Below are 24731 nucleotides of genomic sequence, written 5' to 3' on the forward strand. Positions count from 1 at the left end.
GAACCTGAAACCCCATGGTTCCTAGTTGGATTGTTAACCACTGAGCCACGATGGGAACTCCCTTGTGTTTCTTAACATCATCAGACAGATTATGTTAGATCTGGCAGGTTCACCAAGTAAAATCATTTCAAAATGTGAATTTGGTAATTAATTTTATGCTTGTGATTTTAGAAGCAAATTTAGAAAGTCATGGGAAGATTTTATTAACTTTGGGTAATATTTAAGAGAACGTAAGATTTAATATATGTATAAACATCTTTTTTTATTTATTAGATTTGCTGGAATAGTTTATAAACCAGTGAATGTTTTGTTTATTAGAAGGAATATTTGAAGTACTTCTAAAGAATGATAACTACAATGATTTCTTGAGTGAAGGTTAAATGTTAAAGGACTTATTAACGTATTATTATTTTTTTTTGTGTGTGTGTGTGTGGTTTTTTCTTTTCTTTTTGTCTCCTTGCCTTTTCTAGGGCCACACCCGCGGCATATGGAGGTTCCCAGGCTAGGGGTCCAATCGGAGCTATAATCGCCAGCCTATGCCAGAGCCATAGCAACTTAGGATTCGAGCCGCGTCTGCAACCTACACCACAGCTCATGGCAAAGCTGGATCCTTAACCCACTGAGGAAGGCCAGGGACCGAACCGGCAACCTCATGGTTCCCAGTCGGATTTGTTAACCACTGCGCCACGACAGGAACTCCCATATTATTGGTTTTTTTTAGGGCTTCACCTGGAGCATAGAGAAGTTTCCAGGCTAGGGGTTGATTGAGAGCTGTAGCTCCAGGGCTACTCAACAGCCATGGCAATGTGAGATCTGAGCCATATCTATGACCTACACTGCAGCTTGGGGCAATGCTGGATCCTTAACCCACTGAGTGAGGCCAGAGGTCGAACCTGTATCCTCATGAATGCTATATCAGATTCTTAACCTGCTAAGCCAAAGGACTTTAACTTGTTAATGGAACAGATTAGTTAAAGGAATTTAGACTTTTGCATTTAAGTTGATCAAAGAGTCATTAAAAGTTCAATGGAATATTAGTCAGCCTTGGAAAGGAAGGAATCTCTGACACAGGATACGATGTGGATAAACTTTGAAAACATGATAGTAAGTAAAACAAGTCAGACACGAAAGGACAAATAACTCTATGATTCCATTTACATAAGGTATCTAGAATAGGCAAGTACAGAGAGACAGAGAATAAAATACGTTACCAGGGCGGAGAGGAGAGGCGATTGGGGAGATCTTGTTAACAGACACAAAGCTTCTGTATGGAATGATAAAAAAAGTTGAAATGGATAGGGGTGATGGTTGCATAACTTTGTGAACAGAATTAATGCCCCCAAATGGACACTTGAACGTGTTCAAATGGTTAATTTTACATTATGCATGTGTTGCCACAATAAAAAGAAACCAAAAGTTCCCCCAAGGTGATTATTAAAATTTAGCTCTGGTAGCATTTAGAGCTTAAGGAAAAAAAAAAAAAAAACAGATTAAAAAAAAAACTGTCAGCTTAATAAACTGTATAGTAATTTAAGACCCTGAATAGATATAACTTTCTGTGCAGAAGCGCTTCCCTCATGGACGTCAGGAGCTGCACAAAGTTATAAAGAAACGTTGACCCTCACTTGTCCTTGGGTATCTTTGTCACCTTGGGAGGAAGGCAGAGTCAGTGTGACACCTTGGCTCCAACTTTAGGACCAATAGATTCTTAGCTGGAATCTTTGTTTTCCTTCAATAAAAAAGAAACAGATCTAATTTACTCTTCCAAAGAAACGTGAAGACGACTAAAGAGAAATTGAGGCACATATAGAGCAAAAGAAAAAGAAAATAAAACCAAAATCCCCTCTAAGCAATGTCTCTTCTTGCAATGTGTGAAAAGGATATGGTTTTCATCCTGTTCACACAGCCTTCCTGCTCCGCACAGGGTTGACAATCAAGTCCCTGAGGTGGATAACCTGCCTTTTAATTTACTACTGTTTGGAGGGTCCATAGGTGGAGAGGGGCCAGATTCTGGCTGAGTCTGCAGGGCATCCAGGATGAAGCTGCTGCTGAGGGCACAGCATTGGTTTGGGCTGGAAGCCTCTTCTGGGAAGTAATTCCTTAATCACTTTTTTATGCACTGATGGCCCATCTGCCCAGTCACCTCACAGGCTCCTTCTTACCCTTTAAGTCTCAGCTTCCATGCCACTTCCTCCAAGAGACCTTCCCAAGTGCCCAGGAGGCACTCACATGTTTGTGGAATGCCTAAAAGCTCTGCTCCCTGGCAGAGGTACAGGACATCCTGCTGGTTTTTGCCCCAGGGTCCCCACTTCTGTGAACCCTCCCCTGACCTACTGTCTTGGGTGCTCCTCAGTGCCTTGTGCCTCAGAGGCACTGTCATCCTGTTCTCATGTTATGTGGTCAACTCTCCTCCAAGCAATGACTCAGTGACCCAGGTCCCTTCAACACTGTGGCTCCACAATTTTAAACATGTGGCTTCCCAAGCTTCTGTGCTGGTCTGTACCCAACAGGTAGGAAGGGGAAGGAGCCCGGAGAACCACATGTGGAAGCGACATGGGGGCCAGGCCTGGAAGTGGTCATGTTCCAGAACATTCCATGATCTGGAATTCAATGTCATGGGACACCTAACTGCAGGGAACCTGTGTGCCAGGAGAAGAACTGACAAATGGCAAAGATCTGGGCAGTCTCCGACCTGAGCTCGCACGGCTCTTACAAAATTTGTGTAGATGGTATTCAATGAGTAAGGGCTGGAAAACATTACAAGCTTTGCAGCTGAATGAACTGTAGGTAGCAGAGAAAGCTGTTCTCAGGGTACACCATTAATTCTGATCTAGGCTTCTCGTTCTTATAATCAGAGAGAGAGAGCAGACAAAAGCGAGGAGGAGAAAAGAGAGCAAGCGAGCAAGCGAGAGAGCTCCTGTTTCCTTCTCTGAGGAAAGAATGTGGACAAAACCGAAAGGCTAGTTAGGTATAGAATTTAGAATGAATTTACTTTGTACTGCATACAACTTAGAAGGAGAGGCAAATGCCTTCACTTCTCCCCTACTTGGTCTCCTTTTGTTTCTAAAATTTTTTTGGCCCCACCTGCAGCATGTGGAAAATTCCAGGGCCAGGCATGGAATCTGAGCCACAGCCCCGACCCTAACAGCAGCAGTGACAATACCAGATCCTTAACTCACTAAGCCACACAGAACTCCTCCGCTGCTTTCTCTTCATGTGGGCATCCAAGCTAAGTGGAACTACCAAGGACTTCACTTAGGCCAGTTTCAAATACTGCTCCCAGGAATAACACTAAATTAGTTTTTTTTTTTTTTTTAGTCAATAAAGTACTTAAAGCACATGAAGATGAGTGCTCCATATATGCCTTTTATTGTTGGTTACTTGCATGATACTTCTTCGGAGGAATTATAAAATCGGATTTCCATTAAATATTTGATCCTAGAGTATACAGCTCTGGAGAATATTATGTGCCTCTTTGCTATCTAAAAGGGATAAACATCTGTTTTATTGTTTGGTCTTAATTTAAAATGCTTCTGTTTCATCATCTGATCTTACTTAAGATGCTGTAGTGTAACAGTGAGAGAAAAAGCTGGATACGAAGGATGGTGCATTGACATTTTAAGGCCTTAATGGTAAAGCATCATCACTCCAAAGGAGCCAGTGCGAGTACTTCAGAATTTGTTACCTGTGTCTGCCCCAGAAATCTGCTTAATTTGCATGAGAATATTAGAAATAATTTTTGGGGGGTCTTTTTAGGGCCACACCTGTGGCATATGGAAGTTCTCAGGCTAGGGGTTGAATCAAAGCTGTATGCTACAGCCACAGCAACACGGGATCCAAGCACAGGAGCTGAGCCTCATCTACACCACAGCTCATGGCAACGCCAGATCCTTAACCTACTAAGCGAGGTCAGGGATCGAACCTGTGTCCTCATGGATACTAGTCGGGTTCGTTTCTGCTAAGCTGCAATGGGAATTACAGAAATAATTTTTAATTGGCAAAACAGTGCTGTTCAAGAGTTGGGATTGCCTGGCAAAACTCAAGAGATGGGATTGCTTGGAAAGCCAGAAGAGAAGATATCCAAGGAGAGAATAGTCAGCAGTGACCTACCCCATGCATGGTAAGGAAGCCTGGTGAGATCTAAGTGAACTTGACAATTAGGAGGTCATTGTTGGCCTTGGAGAGAGCAGCCTTAGTGATCACATAGGACAAAAAGATGGACAGCAGCGAACTGACAGTGAATAGGAGGTGATAAAGTCAACACTAAGTCTGGACTGGTTTGTAGAAAAGTCTAGGTGTAGAGGGAGAAGTATGAGAGTCAGGCATGCTCAGTGTAGACTGGGTAGGGAGACAGGGTAATTTCTGTTTTTGTTTTTAAGTATGTGACTTTTTTGGTAAGCTAAGGAAAAAGAACCAATGAGAAGGAAAAAAATTGAGAGAGAGAGAGAAAGAAAGAGAAAGCTCGGGAGGGAAAGAGCGTGATTAATGAGGCAAGGTCCTGAATGTGGGAGGATGGACGTAGAGCCACAAAAGCCATGGGGCGGAGGGGAGGCCTCCTCTTCCAGGTCAGGAAGAGGATAATCCACGTGTGGACAGTCCTGCTGGGAGCTGGTGGGAACCCAGGCTCCTGGCTTTCCTTCTCTTGGCTGCAGTGGAAGAGCCTCTGCTCTGAGCATATGGAGCAAGGGCAGGCAATGGTACCAGGATCACCCCCTCTCTGGCTTCACTTCCTCGTTCCTAACCCAAGAGTAGACTCCAAAGCCTCAGGGTGGGAAGCTCTGAAACTGCATTTTTTTGTCTTTTTCTAGGGCCACTTCCCGCAGCATATGGAGGTTCCCGGGCTAGGGAGATGTAGCCACCGGCCTACGCCAGAGCCACAGCAACGAGGGATCCGAGCCATGTCTGCGACCTACACCACAGCTCACGGCAACGCCAGATCCTTAACCCACTGAGCAAGGCCAGGGATCAAAACTGCAACCTCATGGTTCCTAGTCGGAGTCATTAACCACTGCACCATGACGGGAACCCCTGAAACTGCAGTTTTAAGGGACCTGGAGAAGGCACTGCTAGGAATGAGTGAGGGGAGGACAGAGTGATGGCCGGGCACATGCGCTAATGCCACCTTGTGGGACAGCAACAGGACCAGTGGCTGCAGCAGGTGCTTCTCTGCTGTGTCACCTGGCAGCTCAGGGACAGCTGGAGAGAAAGGAGGACTTAGGGGTCTGGCAGGTGGGGCTGGGAGACCAGCGCAGTGGGAGGACCGAGAGAGGGGAGGTGGGTTGGCAGAGGGATATTGAATTTAGAATTAAAATGACAGCACAGGGGACCCTGTCAGACTGCTGGTACCTACTCTCCCCTTGGGCTCCTAAATTTCCCCACTAATAACCCAGAATAAAACCATTGCCCAGGATCCACATAAAATCCTTACGGTCCCCTATCTCCCTCACTGCATTTAGGGTCCTGTGAGGATGTGAATTTTTAAATTTGTTGCTCCCTCATAATCACATCTGGTTCCCAAATCCCTCATCTTCCATCCGGAACCATCTGGATGGCGGGTCCTTCAGCCTTTCTTCAGGAAGGGAGGGCCAGCCGCCACCCACGGCTGTTGGTATCCATGAGAACCTGGGGCCGGGCTGTCGTGATCAGGGATGGAGGGAGGTGCTCTCCCTGGAGCGGAGGGGCATTTGTGCAGAACACTTGCCGCAAGGGATGAGCTTTCCACTCCCAGGGCTGTTGGTCTGGAGCAGAACCCTCAGGATGTTTGGAATAGCCGCCCCAAATTCACCGTTTGCAAATGAATGGAGAGAAGTGATGCACTTGAACATGCCCTGAGAGAACCCCCACCCCAGCTCCAGGTGTCACCCACAGAGCTGCGATGTTAGAGCTCAGAGCGCCCTGGGGACCCATGTGCTAATGAGCGCGGGCTAAATACTGGCAGAGGTAGGACCACCTTCATTTAAATCATTCCTGACATACAGTTTCAAGCGGAAACATAGAAAATTACATCCCCTCTCTGGCGTGTGGGTGTTCTGCTTATTGGTGTCAACTTTTCATCAAAACAGGCCATAATGAGTAGCTAAGGAAAATTTCTGGGAAAGAGAAGTGCCCAAACCATTTCTGTCTTATTGTGATTTAGATGAGCTTCTATAGGGCAAGGAATGGGGAAATTTAAATTTTCATAAGATGTGAGGAAAGAGGGACGAGAGAGAACGTAAAGACTTGGGGACATTTTCCTTGCTGTGGGTTCTGTACATATTTGTACAAAATTTGGTACAACATTTGTACAAGAAGTCTTTACTGATTTCCTGTGATGTTCCAGATACTGACTCAGGTCCTGGGATCCCAGGGTGGGAGGGGCATGATCTCCAGGTGCTACAAGTGGGGAACGCAGAGAAGTAAAAAGTAAGTTGAGCACGAGTTCAGAGACATGCTGAGGGTCTACTGAGGCACGGGGAGAGGGCGTCCAGGGAAAGAGGTTGAAGAACACGTAGGAACTTTTAGCTGCTTGGAGGGAGGTGACAGTGTCTCATTTGGTGACTGCTTAGATGTAGGAAGTGAGGGAAGAGTCACAGAATATGCCCAAGAGTCTAGCTTGTGTGAGGAGTGGCCATTCCTATAAATGGAGTCAGAGAATAAAAACGAAGAGCTTTCTCCCCCACCTCTGCCAATGGAACTCCTAAGCAACCTTCTGAACCCATTTACTCCTACAGTTATTCACTCAATACTCACCCATTCTCTAGTGTACAGAGTGTCCTTTACATCAGGAAAGGGGTGAGGCCCTGGGGATATCATCACTTTTAAAAATTACAATTGTGAAGTTCCTGCCATGGTGCAGTGGCTTAAGAATCCCACTGAAGCTGTTCGGGTCACTGTGGACATATAGGTTTGATCCCTGGTCCAGTGCAGTGGGTTAAAGGATCTGGTGTGGCTGTAGCTGCAACATAAGTCATGGTTGCGGCTCAGATTTCAGTCCTTGGCCCGGGAATTTCCATATGTTGTGGGTGCAGCCATAAAAAAAAATTAGTTATGTTGGGGTAGTTCCCTGGTGATCTAGTAGCAGTAATCTGAACCCCACTGCACCCTGGGTTCAATATCTGGCCTGGGAACTGAGATCCCCCATCCAACTACTGCACACCACAGCCAAATGCCCCCGACTCCTGTCTGCCAAAGCAGAAACTTAGGTTTTCTGGAAGTTCCCCGGGTCAGGTTTGATCCCCTGCTGGGGAACTTCTACATGCTGAGGGTGCAGGTGCAGACAAAAAAAAAAAAAAGGTGCTGTTTTCAAGGAAAAATACAGTATATGATGAAAGCATATAACAGTATATCCCAGTGCCCACAACTAGTCTCCAGAGGGTGGGAGGGAAGTGGTAAAATGGGGGAGAGGCAGTTAAGCTGAGATCTGAAGGGTGTACATGGGTTATCGAGTCCATAGAGGGAGGAAAGAGCTTGGTGGATGTGGGGAAACAGATGTGACTGGGGATGAGGAGGTGAGGAGAGGAGAAAACACGGCTGTGGCTGGTCCCTAAGTTAGGCTGAATGACAGGAGTACTGGTTTGGAGAGACACAACCTTCTAGGCTCCACTTCACCATGGGGTCGGCATTGACTTTGGAGCTGGTTCTAGTAAAATGCTTTCTCTACATTGGCCCCATGGACAGTCCCCACTTGAGTCACTGGTTTGGGGATTTGGGTGTTTATGACATTCTTGAGAGACACTGTCTTTGTTTTTTCAGCTTTATTGAGGTATAATCAACAAAACTGTAATATATTTAAAGTTTAAACATGATGATTTGATATATGTGTACATAATGAAAGGATTCCCACCATTGAGTTAATTAACACATCCATTATGAAGAATGTCTTGTTAACCTACCCAAGACCTGGAATCCTGGCTCTGAACCATTGCACTGTAGCTAGACCCCTATTCTGTGCTGCCTGACCTTCCCCTGTACGGGGCTGGCTTAGGTCTCCATTCTGCTGGTCCCAACTTTTTGACAATGAGTCTATCTCCTTGGCTGTATTTTGCATTTGAATTCACTCTGTGGGTGCATCTATCTTCCAGGTCCTTATTTCCTCAAAGGTGTCTTGTTCAGGGATCTACAAACTCAAGCTCTTGCTCTGATGTGACATAGTGGAAATTTAATCCATCTCCCTGTATCTCGACCTTCAAAATTACTGAAAATCCACCCAGTTAAGCTAAAGAGACACAGGCCCTCCCTTCGTTAAATAAAAATATTGGAAATTTGGTTGAAGGCTGTCAAAATGTACAAACTTCTAGTTATAAGATACATACTAGGGATGTTCTCATCACAAGGAAAAAGTATTTTTTCTTTCTCTTTTTTGTTTTTGTATAAGATGATGGCTTTTCACTATACACTGTGGTAAACATTTCATGATGTACATAAGTCAAATCATTTACTGTACATCTTAAACTCATACAGTGCTGTATGTCAATTATATCTCAATAAAACTGAGATTCAAAAAGATACATGCACCTGTATGTTTAAAGCAGCACTATTCACAATAGCCAAGACATGGAAACAACCTAAATGTCCATTGACAGATGAATGGATTAAGAAAATGTGGTGCATATACACAATGGAATACTACTCAGCTCTAAAAAAGCATGAAAGAATGCCATTTGCAGCAACATAGAGATTCTCATATTAAGTAGTTAAGTCAGAAAGAGAAAGACAAATACTACATATCACTTATATGTGGAATTTAAAACATGGCACAGGAGTTCCCGTTGTGGCACAGTGGTTAATGAATCCAACTAGGAACCATGAGGTTGCGGGTTCAGTCCCTGCCCTTGCTCAGTGGGTTAAGGATCCGGTGTTGCCGTGAGCTGTGGTGTAGGTTGCAGATGCGGCTCGGATCCCGCGTTGCTGTGGCTCTGGCGTAGGCCAGTGGCTACAGCTCCAATTGGACCCCTAGCCTGGGAACCTCCATATGCTGCGGGAGTGGCCCAAAGAAATAGCAAAAAGACAAAACAAAACAAAACAAAACAAAAAAGAACCAAAAACATGGCACAAATGAACCCACCTACAAAACAGAAACAGACTCACAGACATGGAGAACAAACTTCTGGTTGTCAAAGGGGAGGGGGAGGGAGTGGGATGGACGAGGAGTTCGGGGTTGAGGCTGCAAATTCTTATATTTAGGATGGATAAGCAATGAGGTCCTGCTGTACAGCATAGGGAACTATATCCAATCGTTTGGGATAGACCATAATGGAGGATAATATGAGAAAAATAATATATATGTATGTATGACTGGGTCACTTTGCTGTACAGCAGAAAGTGTCACATTATAAATTGACTATACTTTAATTAAAAAAAACTGAAAGAAAAAAATTTGTAAGTGCGCCGAGCATCTCACTAAATTCTAAACATAATTCTAAACATTTCATCAAATTTGAGAATCCAGTTTGAAAAATGAGTGGCTAGGCCAAGAGAATTTACTTAACAATATAAACTCAACAGTCCTTTTTCATTGGATGCTATGTACAAGGCATTTTCTAGGCTCTAGGATTATATCAGGGAACAAAATATAGATTCCGCACTCAGAGATCTTCTAGTAGAAAGATTAGCCGGTAGTTTTGTGCTATTTGGCAGAGTTATGGGGAAATGCTTCTGGCTCTAAATATAAACTGTGGTGAGAACAGCTACATGTAACTCCCCAGATAGTTTCCAAAAGAAATATAGACTCTCCAAGAAACAGTAAGATTCTTAATGGCTTATTGGACCACGGCTATGACTCCTTTGAAATGTTGACTCTGACCACAGGATCACTCTCCCCTGAATCTTATGCTTTTCTCCATCTGTGACTGTCACAAAATTCTCCTGTGCCTCCACCCTTGTATGATCAGGCCATCTGAGATGGATGTTCACTCTCTGTATATCCCTGATTTCAGGTGACCAGTCCCTGCTTCACCTATATCCTACCCACACGACGGACCTTCCCTCTTAATCACAGAGCCTATCGGTAAATGACTGCACACTTGTCCCAGGCCCCGGTTAGTGCCTGTTCCAGTCTGTGGAGCTAAACGTCTCCACTATGATAGCTTATCAAAGGGGCAGTGAGGGGTGTGCCTCTCTGCTCTTTCCCTGGTAACCCATGGGTGAGCCGACCTAGTAGTGTCACTCCAGGCCCCTTTTTGCTTTGGTCGTGTAAGAAAGATCCTCTACCCAGGAGTTCCGACTGTGGCATAATTGGTTAAGAATCCAACTGCTGTGGCTTGGATTGCTGCAGAGGTGAGGGTTTGATCCCTGGCCCGGTGCAGTGGATTAAAGGATGGAGCAGCTGTGGCTTGGATTTAGTCTCTGGCCTGGGAATTTCCATATGCTGTGGGTGATGTCTCTGTCGCCGACTCTGGGCTTTTTCTTGAGGTTGGGCAAGCACAGGATTGCAGCTCAGCAACTCTCAACTCTTCTTCTCTAAAGCTCCTCCAGACATTACAAAATGAGGAAGGGAAATTAGCACTCAACCTAGTCAGTTTTTCTCCCATTAGCTTCTCTAGTAAAATTAAAGGAAGACATAGGGATTATTTTTATTTCCAATTCCATCATTGCTTCGGTAATATTATTTTAGTTTCTTAAAAGGTATTCATGGGAAGATAGGCGAATGTGTGGACACCAGCCTGCGAGAAGCCTCAAGAACAGTGGAGATAAGGACTGTTTTTCCAAGAGTCATGCTTCCTTCCAATGAAAAGCTCCCAAAAGTACAGTAGCAGGGGTCTAATAGTTGTATAAAGAGAGCTATTTTGAGATTTTCTTTTCTTTTTTTTTTTTTTTTTGGTCTTTTTAGGGCTGCTCCCAAGTCATATGGAGGTTCCCAGGCTAGGGGTCGAATTGGAGCTGTAGCTGCCAGCCTACACCACAGGCGCGGCAATGCCAGGTCAGAGCCACGTCTGCAACCTACACCACAGCTCATGGCAACACCAGATCCTTAACCCACTGAGTGAGGCCAGGGATTGAACCTGTGTCCTCATGGATGCTGGCCAGATTGATTTCCCCTAAGCCATGACAGGAACTCCTATTTTGAGATTTTCAATGTGAAATACTGAACTCACATCTGGGGAGTTCATTTCCTTTTCCAAAAATGAATGTTTTCAATTTACATTTCTCCTGCCATTCAACATACACAAGCCAGACTGGCCTTTGCAAGCCTGCACTGATGGCCCGACTGCAATTTGCAACATATATCAGAGGACGTAGTGCTGGCAACAGATCCTCTGAAAAAGAGCCTGGTAATACTTATATAAGTTAATACAATTTTTCAGCATCTTCTGCGTCCCCATCGCACTGCCTTGAATTAAAAACATTCTTTTTAGTAAGTCTGACAAGATAGGAACAAGCCCACAGATTCATTTTCAGCGGTTCATGGTTCACAAACAAGACGCTGACATGTTTTTGTGACGACAGTTTCCAGATATCCCAGGCTCACAAAAGCATTCACAGAGATGGATAGATATTAACATAAGAAATAAAAAATGAAGCAGATATAAGGAGGCTTTTTCATTACGAGGAATGATGGAAAGTGCTGACTCCACCTAGCAATACTCCTCCTTTTGTGAGCTTTTTATTTCATTGTCTTTGACCTGCAACCATGGTCTTTATAGGAAATAGCGCAAAAGGCTGAGAGGTAACTAAGAAGATGGGTGGCGAGAAATAAACATTTCCTCAAGCATTTATTACCCTTCAGAAACGTCCATCAGCTGAAACATTAGTCCCATAGAGCCACTTAAGCAATGCAGAGGAGAGAAGTGGATAGTTATTAATTTTTAAGGCCGGCTGACAGCTTTCAGTCCAAGAACAAGGCTTAACTTTGCATTGTGAATAATGCAGAGATTTTCATTAGTTAGAATAGAAATCGAAATGATAAATGATATATTGTCTGCCAAAGTACTGTGACATCACATTATCTATTTGCAGTTACCTTTCGAAAGAAACTTTCCAGAAGTGTACTTAGCTAAACTGGAAGGTTACCAGTGTTGTTTTCTTATTTCACGTTTAAATTTTGGAAAAAAACAATTCAAAGGACACGTCTTCTTGACTTTGGATGGGTAATGCCATAGTCACAGGGCAGTTCATTACGGCACCTGAGAGCTAAGCTCTGGCACAAATTGTACTAGTCTATGAGATCTAGACATAGAAATCTAGACTTGGTTTCAGACATTTCTTCTGGCTCACATCTGCCTTCTGAAGACTCTGGGACAATTTAATTACAACTGCACTTTGGTGCCTACTTCTCTCAATAAAAAATGTAAAATTACCCTCACTTGAGAACTATCAGACTAAAAGGTTTGTGATTGCTTTTTACTGTCATCTTTCTCCAGCACAGATTATCATGTCAGGTTGGTCTAGGGCATCTTTGCTTCATTTTGAATGCCGAAGACCCTTTTGGCTATATTATTTGAATTGATAGTAACACAACGATATCCAAATGTCTCTGGGTAACTTAATGTATGGATCTAATAAAAAACACTCGAGGTAAACCATTAATAGAATAGGCTGCTGGCAGCTGCTTCAAAGCCAGTTTGATGGGCATTAAAATAGCTGATTTAGAGATTTCTATGGAGAAACTTAAGCTAATTAAAGATTCTACAGTCAATGAAACTACAATATCTGCCAGTCGTAATACGATCTATATACACTGACATTATTATTCTAAAAAAGGCTGATAGAAGGTCAAAAATCTTCTTATCCAATTTAGATGAGTCTTTTATTTTGCATGTCATTCTGCATTTCCAAGTTTTGCTTCAAATCACAAGCCTCAAGGAAAAGTCCTTTATGTATTTGTCCTACTAGACAAAAGATGCCTATTGATTAATCTGCCTGTCTTCATACAATGAGATAGGACGAAGCATTAGCATCATTTGAAAGCCTCCAATCAGCTCAGTGAGAAGAAGAAAAAGAACACTTTTGATACCTGCTCAAAAGTACTTTATAAGGTGTTCACCTGGGATTTACTAATCAATGTATCGTTTTTTTTGGGGGGGGGAGTATTTATTCAGCCCCAATTCTAATAGTATTTTTTTAAAGTCCCAATTCCAGTTAAAATTGTTCTTGCTCAACTGGTTGCTTTCTGCCGTGCAGGCTGTCTTAGCTGTGCGTTGGAAGCATGCTGCTGATTTGCTAGACATTAACTTTGTCACATTTTACAATGACTCATAAATCGCCTGAAAATATACGTTTTAAAGTTAACCTCATAAGTGTTGTCATTACAACAGCACTTCTGAAGTCAGAAACTTTGCAGCTCATCTAACACTTAAAAAACAAAATACCCCCAAGCAAGCACAAAAGATGTTGACGTTGTATGCTTGCGGTTTTTGCTCTGATGAGTTTAATCTCAGTGTCTAATATTTCTTCCAGTTGCTAAATCCTCATTGTCAACTGGATTTCAGTTCATACACCATGTGCTGTACCTATTTGGAGGCAAGCATTCATCTTTTGGGGTTGTGTTCTAGCAAGAAGTTGTAATGGTTAGCCAGACACTTAACTTCATTTTTCTTGAGTCAACTTTATAACTCAGGCTTTAACTGCAGTGATATAACCAAATCTCTGGGATGGGTGGGTGTGATTTGTTCATTTAATAATCCTTTTTTTTTTTTTTTTATGGCTGCATCTGTAACATATGGAAGTTCCCAGACTAGCGTTGAATTGGAGCTGTGGCTGAGGCCTACACCATAGCCACAGCAACAAGGGATCTGAGCTGCATCTGCAACCTACACCACAGCTCACAGCAACACTGGATCCTCAACCTACTGAGTGAGACCAGGGATTGAACCTGTGTCCTCATGGACACTGTGTTAGGTTCTTAACCTGCTGAGTCACAATGGGAACTACATAATCAATTACTTAAAGAAAAAAAAAAATTTCCTTGGTATTATTTGAGCCCATAATGAAGTTGTGCCAGGAAGCACCTTGTACATTAGCAGGTACTAAATAAATGCCAGTTGCTAACCTATGTTGCTATATTTCTGCCCACATGACTTCAGGTAACATGTCTTTCTTTTTTTTTTTTCTTTCTTTTTCTTTTTTGGTGTTCTGCTAAAATATGCTACTTCACTTTTTTTTTTTTTTTTTTTTGTCTTTTGTCTTAGGGCCGCACTCATGGCATATGGAGGTTCCCAGTCTAGGACTTGAATCGGAGCTGAAGCTACTGGCCTACACCACAGCCACAGCAATGCTGGATCCTTAACTCACTGAGCAAGGCCAGGGATCGAACCCATGTCTTCATGGATACTAGCTGGGTTCATTAACCATTGAGACATGATGGGAACTCCAGCTTTTTCTCTTTTTTTAACCATTCCATTAACTCTTTTTCAGCATCTCTTTTCTTTTCTTTTTTTTACATCTCTTGTTGAAGACTGTCATATTTAGTTTTCTCAGAGCATTTTGCATCGTTTGTATACATAGAGTTCTTGGTGTAATGTATTGTTGTATTGATGTTATTGCTATAGTCAGAATTTAACATTTTGCGGGCAACATAGTTACAGTTGGTGATGGATTAAAAAACCCTAATTCTCTACTCAGAAAAACATTTAGGTCTTTGATGAAGAGTTCCTGAGATGACAAGATAGCAATGCATAGGCACCTGTGTCTCTGACCACCCTCCCCCATGACCTGGATTGAGAGCTTCAGGGCTTGGTGCCATCTTATTTGTGCACATAGTTTGTAATGGTTTGATTATGACTTGACTATGCTGATTTCCACCATTTGAAATTCCAAATACAAGAGACTGTATAACCCTGTCATGATCAGTTGTGCAAACTCATTCTCATCCAAAATAAACCCACACATAGATGTAATAGTACTTACACGTGTCCTCTTCTTCCATGAAGATACTGATGACATAACAGGCATACACAAAACCAACCAACTGCAAAGGAGAAAAAAAAAGACCTTAAAAATCTATAGGACAAATGTCTATAATCAAAGAACCCATGTCACCAATAGATAAAGGATATAAGTAGTATTGTCTCTGGATTTGTAATAGAAAAAAAAAATCTTAAAATTGTTTATGCTATTTAATTTTTTTTTTTTCGCTTTTTAGGGCTGCGCCCATGGAGCATGGAGGTTCCCAGGCTAGGGGTCAAATTGGAGCTACAACTGCCGGCCTATACCACAGCCACAGCAACTCAGGATCCAAGCTGCATCTGCAACCTACACCACAGCTCATGGCAACGCTGGATCCTTAACCCACTGAGCAAGGCCAGGGATTGAACCCAGGTCCTCATGGATGCTAGTCGGGTTCGTCAACCACTGAGCCATGATGGGAACTTCTCCCTAAATGTTTTTAAAAAATTGCTGTGGTTTTCAAGAACCCTTTCATGTCTACTGAGTTTTTTTTTTTTTTTGGCCTTGCCCAGAGCATGTGGAATTTCCCCAGCCAGGGATCTAATCCCAGCCACAGCAGTGACAACAATGAATCCTTGATCACTGAGTCCTTGACTGCTAAGCCATTAGGGAATTCCCAAAAGCTTTCTAAAATAGTACACAGAAATGGAAAAAAAATGTAGATATTTTACTTAGATTTTGATTTGGGATTTATAGTTCTTATGTTTTAAAATCACCACGGATTTTCAGAACATATATTTTTAAGTTTTGACTATTTATAAAGCAACTTCTAGCAACCCTCATTATTACTACACCGATTTTAATATTTAATTACTGCAAAGGGAATCAAAATATGTTCATTGTAAATTAAATACCAAGCATTTACTTAATTATCGAAAATGCTCTGAGAATGTAAATTCTATTTAAATACTAAATTGTTTTGTTAATTATATTGGAAGAAAAGGTATTAACTTTCAGGTCATTCATCATAACATAAGAGAGAAGAGATAATTTATACTTTGGGTACTATTATAAAAGCATAAGCGCAAGTGCCAGTCTATAGGCTTTTTAGTTTTTCGCACTGTTTTCTGTACTTATTATACCAAGGAGATGATTTTTATTCTATGGAGCCAGAGACACTGCAGTTTCGGGAGGACAAAATTATCAGTGAATTCAGTCTAGTCTAAAATTACTCTGATAAGTACTTTGATGAAATAGATATCTCAAGTAAGGGTTATACAGTCTGTCTTCCTTCCTCTCTCTCCATTGTTAAAGTCTGTCTTTGCCTCCCTCCTTATAAAATAACACTTGAAAAGAAATTTTTTCTGGTACACCCGGAGCCAAAGGCTGAAGTTACCAAAGCAGAGAACAGGATATCTGGTGTTTGTGACCTGCTTATAGATCATGAGCCTGAACTCATGATCTACCTCTAGATGGTCCAAGAAGTCTTTGAGAGGTGAGAGGGTCTTCCACAGAGTTCCAGGGAGCCAAGTTTCCAGTCACCCCCTGGAGTGCCTCTCCTCAACTTGTTAGGAGACCATTGACCAAAACTGCCTACCCTGGCCAAGCACAACAGTAGCTACTTGCATGAGTTGTCTCCCAACAGGAGGCCCTGATAAGGAATGTGGTGCTGCCCTGAAGACCAACTGGGAGGACTGGGGAGGGGCCAGTAGGACGGAGGAGACAACCAGCCTCCCGGACCCTTGGAGCTGGAATCCATCTTGGCAGAGAGATGTGAGCACCACTAAGAAGGACCCCGGGCCAGACCAAGTACGGACCAAGCACGATGACTGGCCAGAGACAACCCAGACACTAACCCCACTCCCATAAACCTGAGACTGTGAGCCATGGGGCAGAGCTGTTCTCCCAGGTTCCCTCACCTGCTGCTCTCCGCCCAGGCGGCCCTTCCCAATAAAGTCTCTTGCTTTGTCAGCACGTGTGTCCTCAGACAATTCATTTCTGAGTGTGAGACAAGAGCCCATTCTCAGGCCTCGGAGGGGGGTCCCTCTTCCTACAACAAACTCAAACCAAGAGAGGGGGTACTTCAGGAGTTCCTATTGTGGCTCAGTGGACAAGAACCTGACTAGTATCCATGAGGACACAGGTTCAATCCCTGGCTTTGATCAGCGGGTTAAGGATCTGCATTGCCGTGAGCTGTAGTGTAAGTAAAGATGCTGCTTGGATCTGGCGTTGCTGTGGCTGTGGTGTAGGCTGGCAGCTACAGCTCTGATTCGACCCCTAACCTGGGAACTGCCATCTGCTGTGGGTACGGCCCTAAAAAGATGAGAAAAAAAAAAAAAAAGAAAGAAATTTTAACTTAGAATGAACACTCAACCCCACCCTCCCTGGTTTGCCTTCCAGCTATTACAAGAGACCTGGAAAATGATAACTGTTAATGGCTATACCAGCCATCACTTTGTTACATAGTTATACATCTAAAGATTCAAATCTAATCAACCTCTAAGGAATTTAATATAAAAATAAAAATTTAGCTTTTGCAAGAAACTTTTTAATGATTCCTTTTTTTTTATTTTAAAAAAAGTTTTATTGGAGCTCCCACTGTGGCTCAGTGGTAATGAATCTTATTAGTATCCATGAGGACGCAGATTCGATCCCTGGCCTTGCTCAGTGGGTTAAGGATTTGGCATTGCTGGGAGCTGCAGTGTAGGTCACAGACACAACTCTGATCTGGGGTGGCTGTGGCTGTGGCATAGGCTGGCAACTGCAGCTCTGATTTGACCCCTAGCCTGGGAATCTCCATATGCCTTGGGTGTGGGCCTAAAAATACAAAAAAACAAAAAAACAAAAAACACAAAACACCTTATTGAAGTATAGTTGATTTACAATGTTGTGATAATTTCTGCTATACAACAAAGTAATTCAGTTAAACATGTACACACATCCATTCTTTTCCCATATAGATTATCACAGAATATTGGGTAGAGTTCTCTGTGCTATACAGCTTGTCCCCGTTGGCTGCACCCATGACACATGAAAGTTCTGGGAGAGGGACCAAACCCAAGCCACAGCAGTGACAATACCAAATCCTTAACCCTTAGGCCACAGGGAGCTACTTTAATGATTCTAATGCAAGTCTCCTTCCAGGCTAAACAAAAAGGGGTTGATCAGATGACTAATACTGAAGAGCAAATGCAAGTTAGGTAGTTCTGGTTCCATTATTGGAATATGTGCAGCTGAAACTGAGGGAGAGGTTTGAGGTTAGGATGAGATGAGTTATAAGGACTGTGTGTAAGGAGATGATCATAGAGGTACTTTTATAAAGGCAAAAGCAACAAGCTCAACTGAGTAACTTTTCAAATCTGTTTTTCAAAAAAACTATCTTTTTATTTAAGGTTTTTTATCATATTTTTTCCCTGTGTTTTAGGATCACGGACTATTTTAAAATTATTGTACTATAACTGTGTTTCTAAAAAGACTCATTGTCTATGTGCTGAAGATAACTGGCAATATAGTTTTCTGTTTTTCCAGATGAGTCTCTTGACTGACAGAAGGTAATATCAGGTTCTTCATTATAGTGACACAACACTATCCATCTCTATTCAGTGAATTTTTTTGTTGTTGTTAATGAAATGTGAGAACACTCAGTTTTAAAAGAACAGAGCATTGCATAGCAAGAGAAAATTTGTCAGATCCAATTATTTATTAATGGACCTTCATAATATCTTGATGGATGAAAAGAAAGGAAATTTGACTAAGTAATTGAAATATACAATACCATTAGCTGGAAACAATAAGATAAAGACATGCCATACTAGAAACAGATGATTGTCTAGGCCTTCGAACAATTTGCCAACCATAATCTCAATACTGTAACAAATGAATTAATTAAAATATATCCTTTTACTTTTGCTTTATTGATTGGCATAGTAATAAAATATTTATTCCCCAAATTACTTTTGCTATCATGATTAACCAAACTGCTGTTTAATTAATAATGTTATTCTCATGAGAACATGTCTAGACATCATGTTAATCACTAATTTGTACATAGCTGACTGTTGTGTAGTTCTTGGTTTCCCAGAATATGAGTTGAAACAGTCTCTGTGGCTTTCTGCTTATCTCCAAGAAATGGAATAAAATGCATTCTTGCCAATAGCAAAGACACACAAAATAAATAACATCAGGATAATAATCCCGATTATTTCTGCTTTAAATAAAGTTTTAAGAGTCCTTTATTTTAAAGACACCCCTTTTCACTTCCATTAAAGCTATCCATCTCTATAGTTATAATATTTAAATGTTTCTTCCATATTATAAATTCTGACCTCATAAATTCCACTTTTTTCAATATATTAAAAGGCGAATGGCATAAGCCTCGATTCAGACACCATTTTGTGTGAAGAGATTGATTCCTTTTTGCAAGTTGGATCTGTATCTGAGACTGATTTGTTTGGGGCTGCAGGCCTTGTATAAGGATCGACAAGATTTGGTTTCACACAAGCAGATATGAGCATGATAACAGTGGTCTGTATGTTCTGCTAAGTGTGGGTCTCAGTAAGAATGAATCAAAGACATGCGTCGTCTCTACAAGTTTGAGTGTCTTAAGGCATCACTTTGAGATGAATAGAGGGGTGAGAAAAGCTGACATAGGAAACTCATTGAGAGGAGCGCATTCAGGCCTAGCCTCGGGGTGACACAGTTGGGGGTTTGAGGTAAGCCAAAAGGGATCCTTGAACAAAAACAACTCCTCACCAACCCCCCCAGCATTCACACCAACATTTCAGGCCTAAAGCTTAAGAGGATCTGTAAGGAATGACAGAAGTTTCTCTATGCAACACAGGTTCTAAATGGCTCTTTGTTGGTCCATTTTTCCTCACGTCCAAAACAACTTTATAAAGGTTTTACCAGTGCTATCGATGGGGGCAGGCAGAGGCTGAGATGCTTAGCTCTGTGCAGAGCTATATGCCGACAAAAGTCCAAAGTTGAACGATTGTGAGTTGAAAGCTTCCGTACATAATTTATTTGGGTTAGGGTGTTATGCTACCTGTAAAAGAAAGCATAGCTACCTAATGTCAAGAGTGTGCAGAGTTTGGGACTTTATTCTACTTAAAATCTAACCAGTTAGCCTATTACCCTTTCATGGATGCTGGACTGGAGACCAAGGACTTTAGTACTCAGAGTCCAGAAGCCAGCATGAGCATCACGTCTCTTTGCTGCATCCTGTGTCCCCACGCTCACCCCCGCCACCCCGGGCCATGATGGATCCCTGTACATATGGTGGGTTGTGTTGCAGGAGAGGAATATTGAGCTACTTAAAAAAAAAAATAAAGTGGGTTGTGTTGCAGGAGAGGAATATTGAGCTACTTAAAAAAAAAAAAGTACTAAAAAAAAATAAAGACCAACAACAGGAAAATGAGCAAAGATCATGGAGCGCTAAGCCACAAAGAGTTAAGAAGACATAAACTGTGTCATACATCAGTCATAAATTAAATGCACATGAAGACTACAAGAAAACCATGCTGTCAGCTAATTTTGCATCATTTTTGTTCCTTTATTTTTGTAGGTGTGTGTTAGCAAGGATGGTCAGAGAGATAGTTTCATGTACTACATTTGGAAGAACAAATTGGCTAAAACCGTTATACTCTTTCACCTAATAATTTTACCTCTAAAAAGCCATCATACTTAGATATTTAAAAAAATATTTTTAACGACTTTTTGGGAGTTACTTTTTTTTTTTTTTGTCTTTTTAGGGCCATACCCGTGTCTTATGGAGGTTCCCAGTCTAGGGGGCCAGTCGGAGCTGTAGCCGCTAGCCACAGCCACAGCCACAGCAACGAGGGATCTGAGCCAGTCTGTGATCTACACCACGGCTCACAGCAGTGACGGATTCTTAACCCACCGAGTGAGGCCATGGATGCTAGTTGGGTTTGTTAACTGTTACAGCAAGAGGAAGCAAGCCTATTCTTTCTCTGGGGTGGGATGGGGGAAAAGTTATCTTATCCCTAAGAGTTGCTTGCTGAAAACACAACCCTGAAAATGGCTCAGTAAAGAGTAATGATAAACTACTACTATAGATAAACTATCTACAGAGGGGATTTAAAGCCATATGACTGGATCAAACTACCAAGGAAGTGAGTGAAGGCGGAGAAGTCCTGGGATGAAGTTCTAAACACGACTACATTTACAGGTCAGAGGGACGCTAAGCAACCAGCAAAAGAGATTGGAAACGACTGACCAAAGACGTACAGAGAAAGCGAGGGCCATCAGCTGCGCCCAAGGTCCCTCACTGGATTCTTGACCACTAGATTGGGTAAAGTGGAGGAAATGGATGACCTTGGTGGGAGCTGTTTTAATGGAGGGTGGGGCAAAAATCTGATCAGAGTGGGTTCAAGAGGAAATAGGAATGTCAGCCATCGTTTCAAGGCATTTTGTCTCAAAGGAGAGTCGAGAAAGGGAGAGCGGCTGGAGAAAGATGTGAGGTCGATGGCTTTTTTTTTTTTTTTTTTTGGTCTTTGTGTTTTTGTTTTTTAAAAGTGGGCACTGCTACATGTTTGTTTTCTAACAGGGATAAATTCTTAAATCATGATTCATAACTTGGGGTCATAGAGAACAAAGATTCTTTGGCCTGTCCAAGCACATGCACATTTTAATCTGTTCCCAAGCCCTGTATGATCCTGGCTTTCAGGCTCATCATCCACCATTCTCTGCCATGAGCCTAAGTTCCAGCTCCCAGAGGGTACCCCATTCTTTGCTTGCCCATACTCCCTAACCTGTTCTCATGTCTCTGCCTGCACAAACCCTCTCCTCTTTTAAGCCCTGTTGCTAGCGCCCTTTCCTTTGGTCTCCAGTGGACATACCTCTGATCTGAGCTAATATCTTTATTCTGACATGTCCCATCCTGCCTTGTATGGTACCTTGTATCGTACTTATCCTCTGGGTAGATCCTTGAAGGCAGGGCCCTCAGAGGGAGCGGACAGAACGGCCACTTGCTCTGAGAGTCCTGCCTTGGTTCCTTCAGGGAGCAGACCCTCTCCTTCCCCTACCTGGAGAGAGCCTCACAATCCACCATGAAGGCACAGTTCCCATGACTGTACAGTCTACTTGTGTGTCTGTCTACACCACCAGGCTCTGGAGGGAACTTTTTCTCAGTTCAGTTTTTCATTTCGGACACATTGTCTGGTACGGAGAAGGCACTCGTTGAATGTTTCTGAATGAATAAATGATGAGAAGCACTGTATTTCAAAGCAAAGGAGGGTAGGGAAGCCAGTATGCCTGAAATCAGAATCCCAGCATGTCAGCAAGGCTGAAATTCCCCTTATCATTCAGCCAGAGTAAGAGCCAGCTCTGCTCACGTGCAGCTACCGACTTGACTTGATACGTTGCATAGGTTTTGTTTGTTTTATTTAATTTTTATTAAAATTTTTTAAAAATTATAGTTGATTTACAATGTTGTGCCAATTTCTGCTGTACAGCTATGTGTATCCAGGCATACACATATATACATTCCTTTTCTTATATTATCTTCCATCATAATCTATCCCAAAAGATTGGATATGGTTCCCTGTGCTATAGAGCAGGACCTCATTGCTTACTCATTCTAAATGTAATAGTTTGCATCTATGAACCTCACATGCCCAGTCCATCCCACTCCCTCCTTCCCCCTTGACAACCACAGTCTGTTCTCTACATCTGTGAGTCTGTTTCTGTTTGGTGGATAGGTTCATTTGTGCTTTATTTTATTTTATCTTGTTTTATTTTTAATGGCCACACCTGTGGCACATGGACGTTCCCAGTCTTGGGGTTGAATTGGAGCTGCAGAGGCAGGCCTGTGCCACACTCATGGCAACACTGGATCCGACCTGCATTCCATGACCTATGCTGCAGCTTGTGGCAATGCTGGAACCTTAACCCACTGAGGGAGGCCAGGGCTCGAACTCACATCCTCCTGGATATTATGTCGGGTTCTTAACCCACTGAGCCACAACAGGAACTTCTGTACCACATCTTAATCCATTCTCCTGTCGATGGACATTTAGGTTGTTTCCATGTCTTGGCTAGTGTGAATAGTGCTGCCATGGGTGTATGTATCTTTTTGAATTATGGTTTTATCTGGGTAGATGCCCAGGCGTGGGACTGTATTTAGTTTTCGGAAGGCCCTCCATACTGTTCTCCATAGATCTGTGCTTTTCTGCCATCTGGGTCAATGCCATAAGCAAGAGAACAAGCCAATGACTGAATGATACTGGATGGATGTAACATAAACACGTCGAAGAAAAGGGATCCTAGGGACATTAGGCTATCTTCACCTATGAGTTGACTACTGGTTGATTTTACACAAAACCAAGTAAGTTCTGAAGTACATTAAAAATAGCTACAGGTGTTCCTGAACACATGCTGCTTCCTTCCCTGGGGAGAGGAGAAGTCATGTGATGGAATAAGACGTTCCCAACCACTTTACTGAGGTGATACAGTGGTTTTCCTGAGGAGGGTGCTCTACCCCTCCCAGCAAGTCTGCATGCAGCCTGCCCCCGTCAGGTCAGGATGACAATGTCCAGACAAGACACAGGGTTACTAACTGGGGTCTCTTCCAACTGCCTCCTCTAGGCTTTGGGTGATGGCTCGCCCTGCATTTTGGACGCCCTTTCCAGGGAGTTATTTAAAAACTCTGAGGCTAAAGAACAGGCAGCAGGGGGACAGTCTCATCTCACAGAGCTGCGTGGACACATTTCTTTCTCTACGGCTCCCAAGAGGGCCCTTCTGTGCAGCTGTCACCCATGTCCATCTGTTCTCTCCTGTGTGCCCAGCTGAACGGAAGTCTAGGAGCCTCAGATCCTCGGGGGAGGAAGCCCTCGGAGGGACCGGCTTCTTATTTATTTGGATCACTCCGGGGAGAGGATCCTCGGAGTCCTAGTCATTCCTAACCTACTTGGTTTTTTAAAAACTGAAATTAAAAATATATTGTTCTAACCGACTTGTTTTTTAAACAAGCTGCTCCTCCTTTTCCTTCAGGAATCCAGAATTTGTTACGTCTGTTTATGGAAGTGTCCTATGCCAAGTGAAGCCTGAAATTATTTGAAGACATTTGGTTCACTCTCCTAAGAGTCCCACTGGCACCCTGGGCTCCAAATGAATCAATGAATATGGAAATAAGTTGTTTCCTCCACGATGACCATAAAAATGCACAACAGCAACAGCATCGCATTTATTTGGGCTTTGGGGATTTACTGTCCTTGTGTGTGGGAAAAGCACTTGTGTAGACAGTCAAAATGGAAAACAAATGGTTTGCTGGCTTGTACTGAAGAAGATAAGCATTTTAATGACAAGCTTTTGTGATGCAGGCCCTCTGCACAAGCCAGCTCAGCAAAATCAGAGGATGCGAAAGTTACTCGGACTCGCAAAGAGCGTTGTTTCCAGTGCATTTCTGGTGTCAAGTTATTCAAACAAACAAATCTATTTAAGCAGATCATACCTGGAACTTTTCTAAATGTCCACTGCCAAGCTCTTTAATTCTTCAGTGGTATCATATAAATAGTTTGATTGGGGAGTTCCCGTTGTGGCTCAGTGGGTTAAGAATCCGACATAGTCTCCAAGAGGATGTGGGTTCAAGCCCTGGCCTCACTCAGTGGGTTAAGGATCCAGTGTTGCGGCAGCTCCAATTCAACTCCCTAGCCCAGGAACTTTTTCAGCACATGCGGCTGTAAAAAGAAAATAAATAAATAAATTTCAGCTATCGCTACTGTCTTAAAAAAAAAAAAAAAAGGTTGGTAGGGTCCTAGCACCTGAGTGTTATGAGGTAATTTGAAGAAAAATATTTCAATTAAGGAGAATGTCTTTGAGTTTTTATCCATGTTACAATCCTAAACAAAAAGCTAAAATTCAGTCTGTTACTATGTGAGACTAACACGAATGTTGTTGGGGATAAAGAGTTG

At 42.5% G+C, this 24731-nt stretch overlaps 1 protein-coding gene across 4 annotated transcripts in view; it reads right to left on the reverse strand.

Annotated features, from left to right (window-relative positions):
- Positions 1–24731, reverse strand: part of NKAIN3 (sodium/potassium transporting ATPase interacting 3) — a 567854-nt gene that overhangs the window by 36230 nt on the left and 506893 nt on the right. For all 4 annotated transcript variants that reach the window (XR_002343291.1, XR_002343290.1, XM_021089314.1 and 1 more), the window contains one exon: positions 14824–14884. Coding sequence is in view for 2 of the 4 variants with exons in the window: in XM_021089314.1 (XP_020944973.1) it covers positions 14824–14884 (61 nt within the window). In the remaining 2 variants the exon portion in view is untranslated. The remainder of the gene's footprint in view (positions 1–14823; positions 14885–24731) is intronic.

The sequence above is a fragment of the Sus scrofa genome, chromosome 4, assembly GCF_000003025.6.
Source record: "Sus scrofa isolate TJ Tabasco breed Duroc chromosome 4, Sscrofa11.1, whole genome shotgun sequence".
Lineage (NCBI taxonomy): Eukaryota > Metazoa > Chordata > Mammalia > Artiodactyla > Suidae > Sus > Sus scrofa.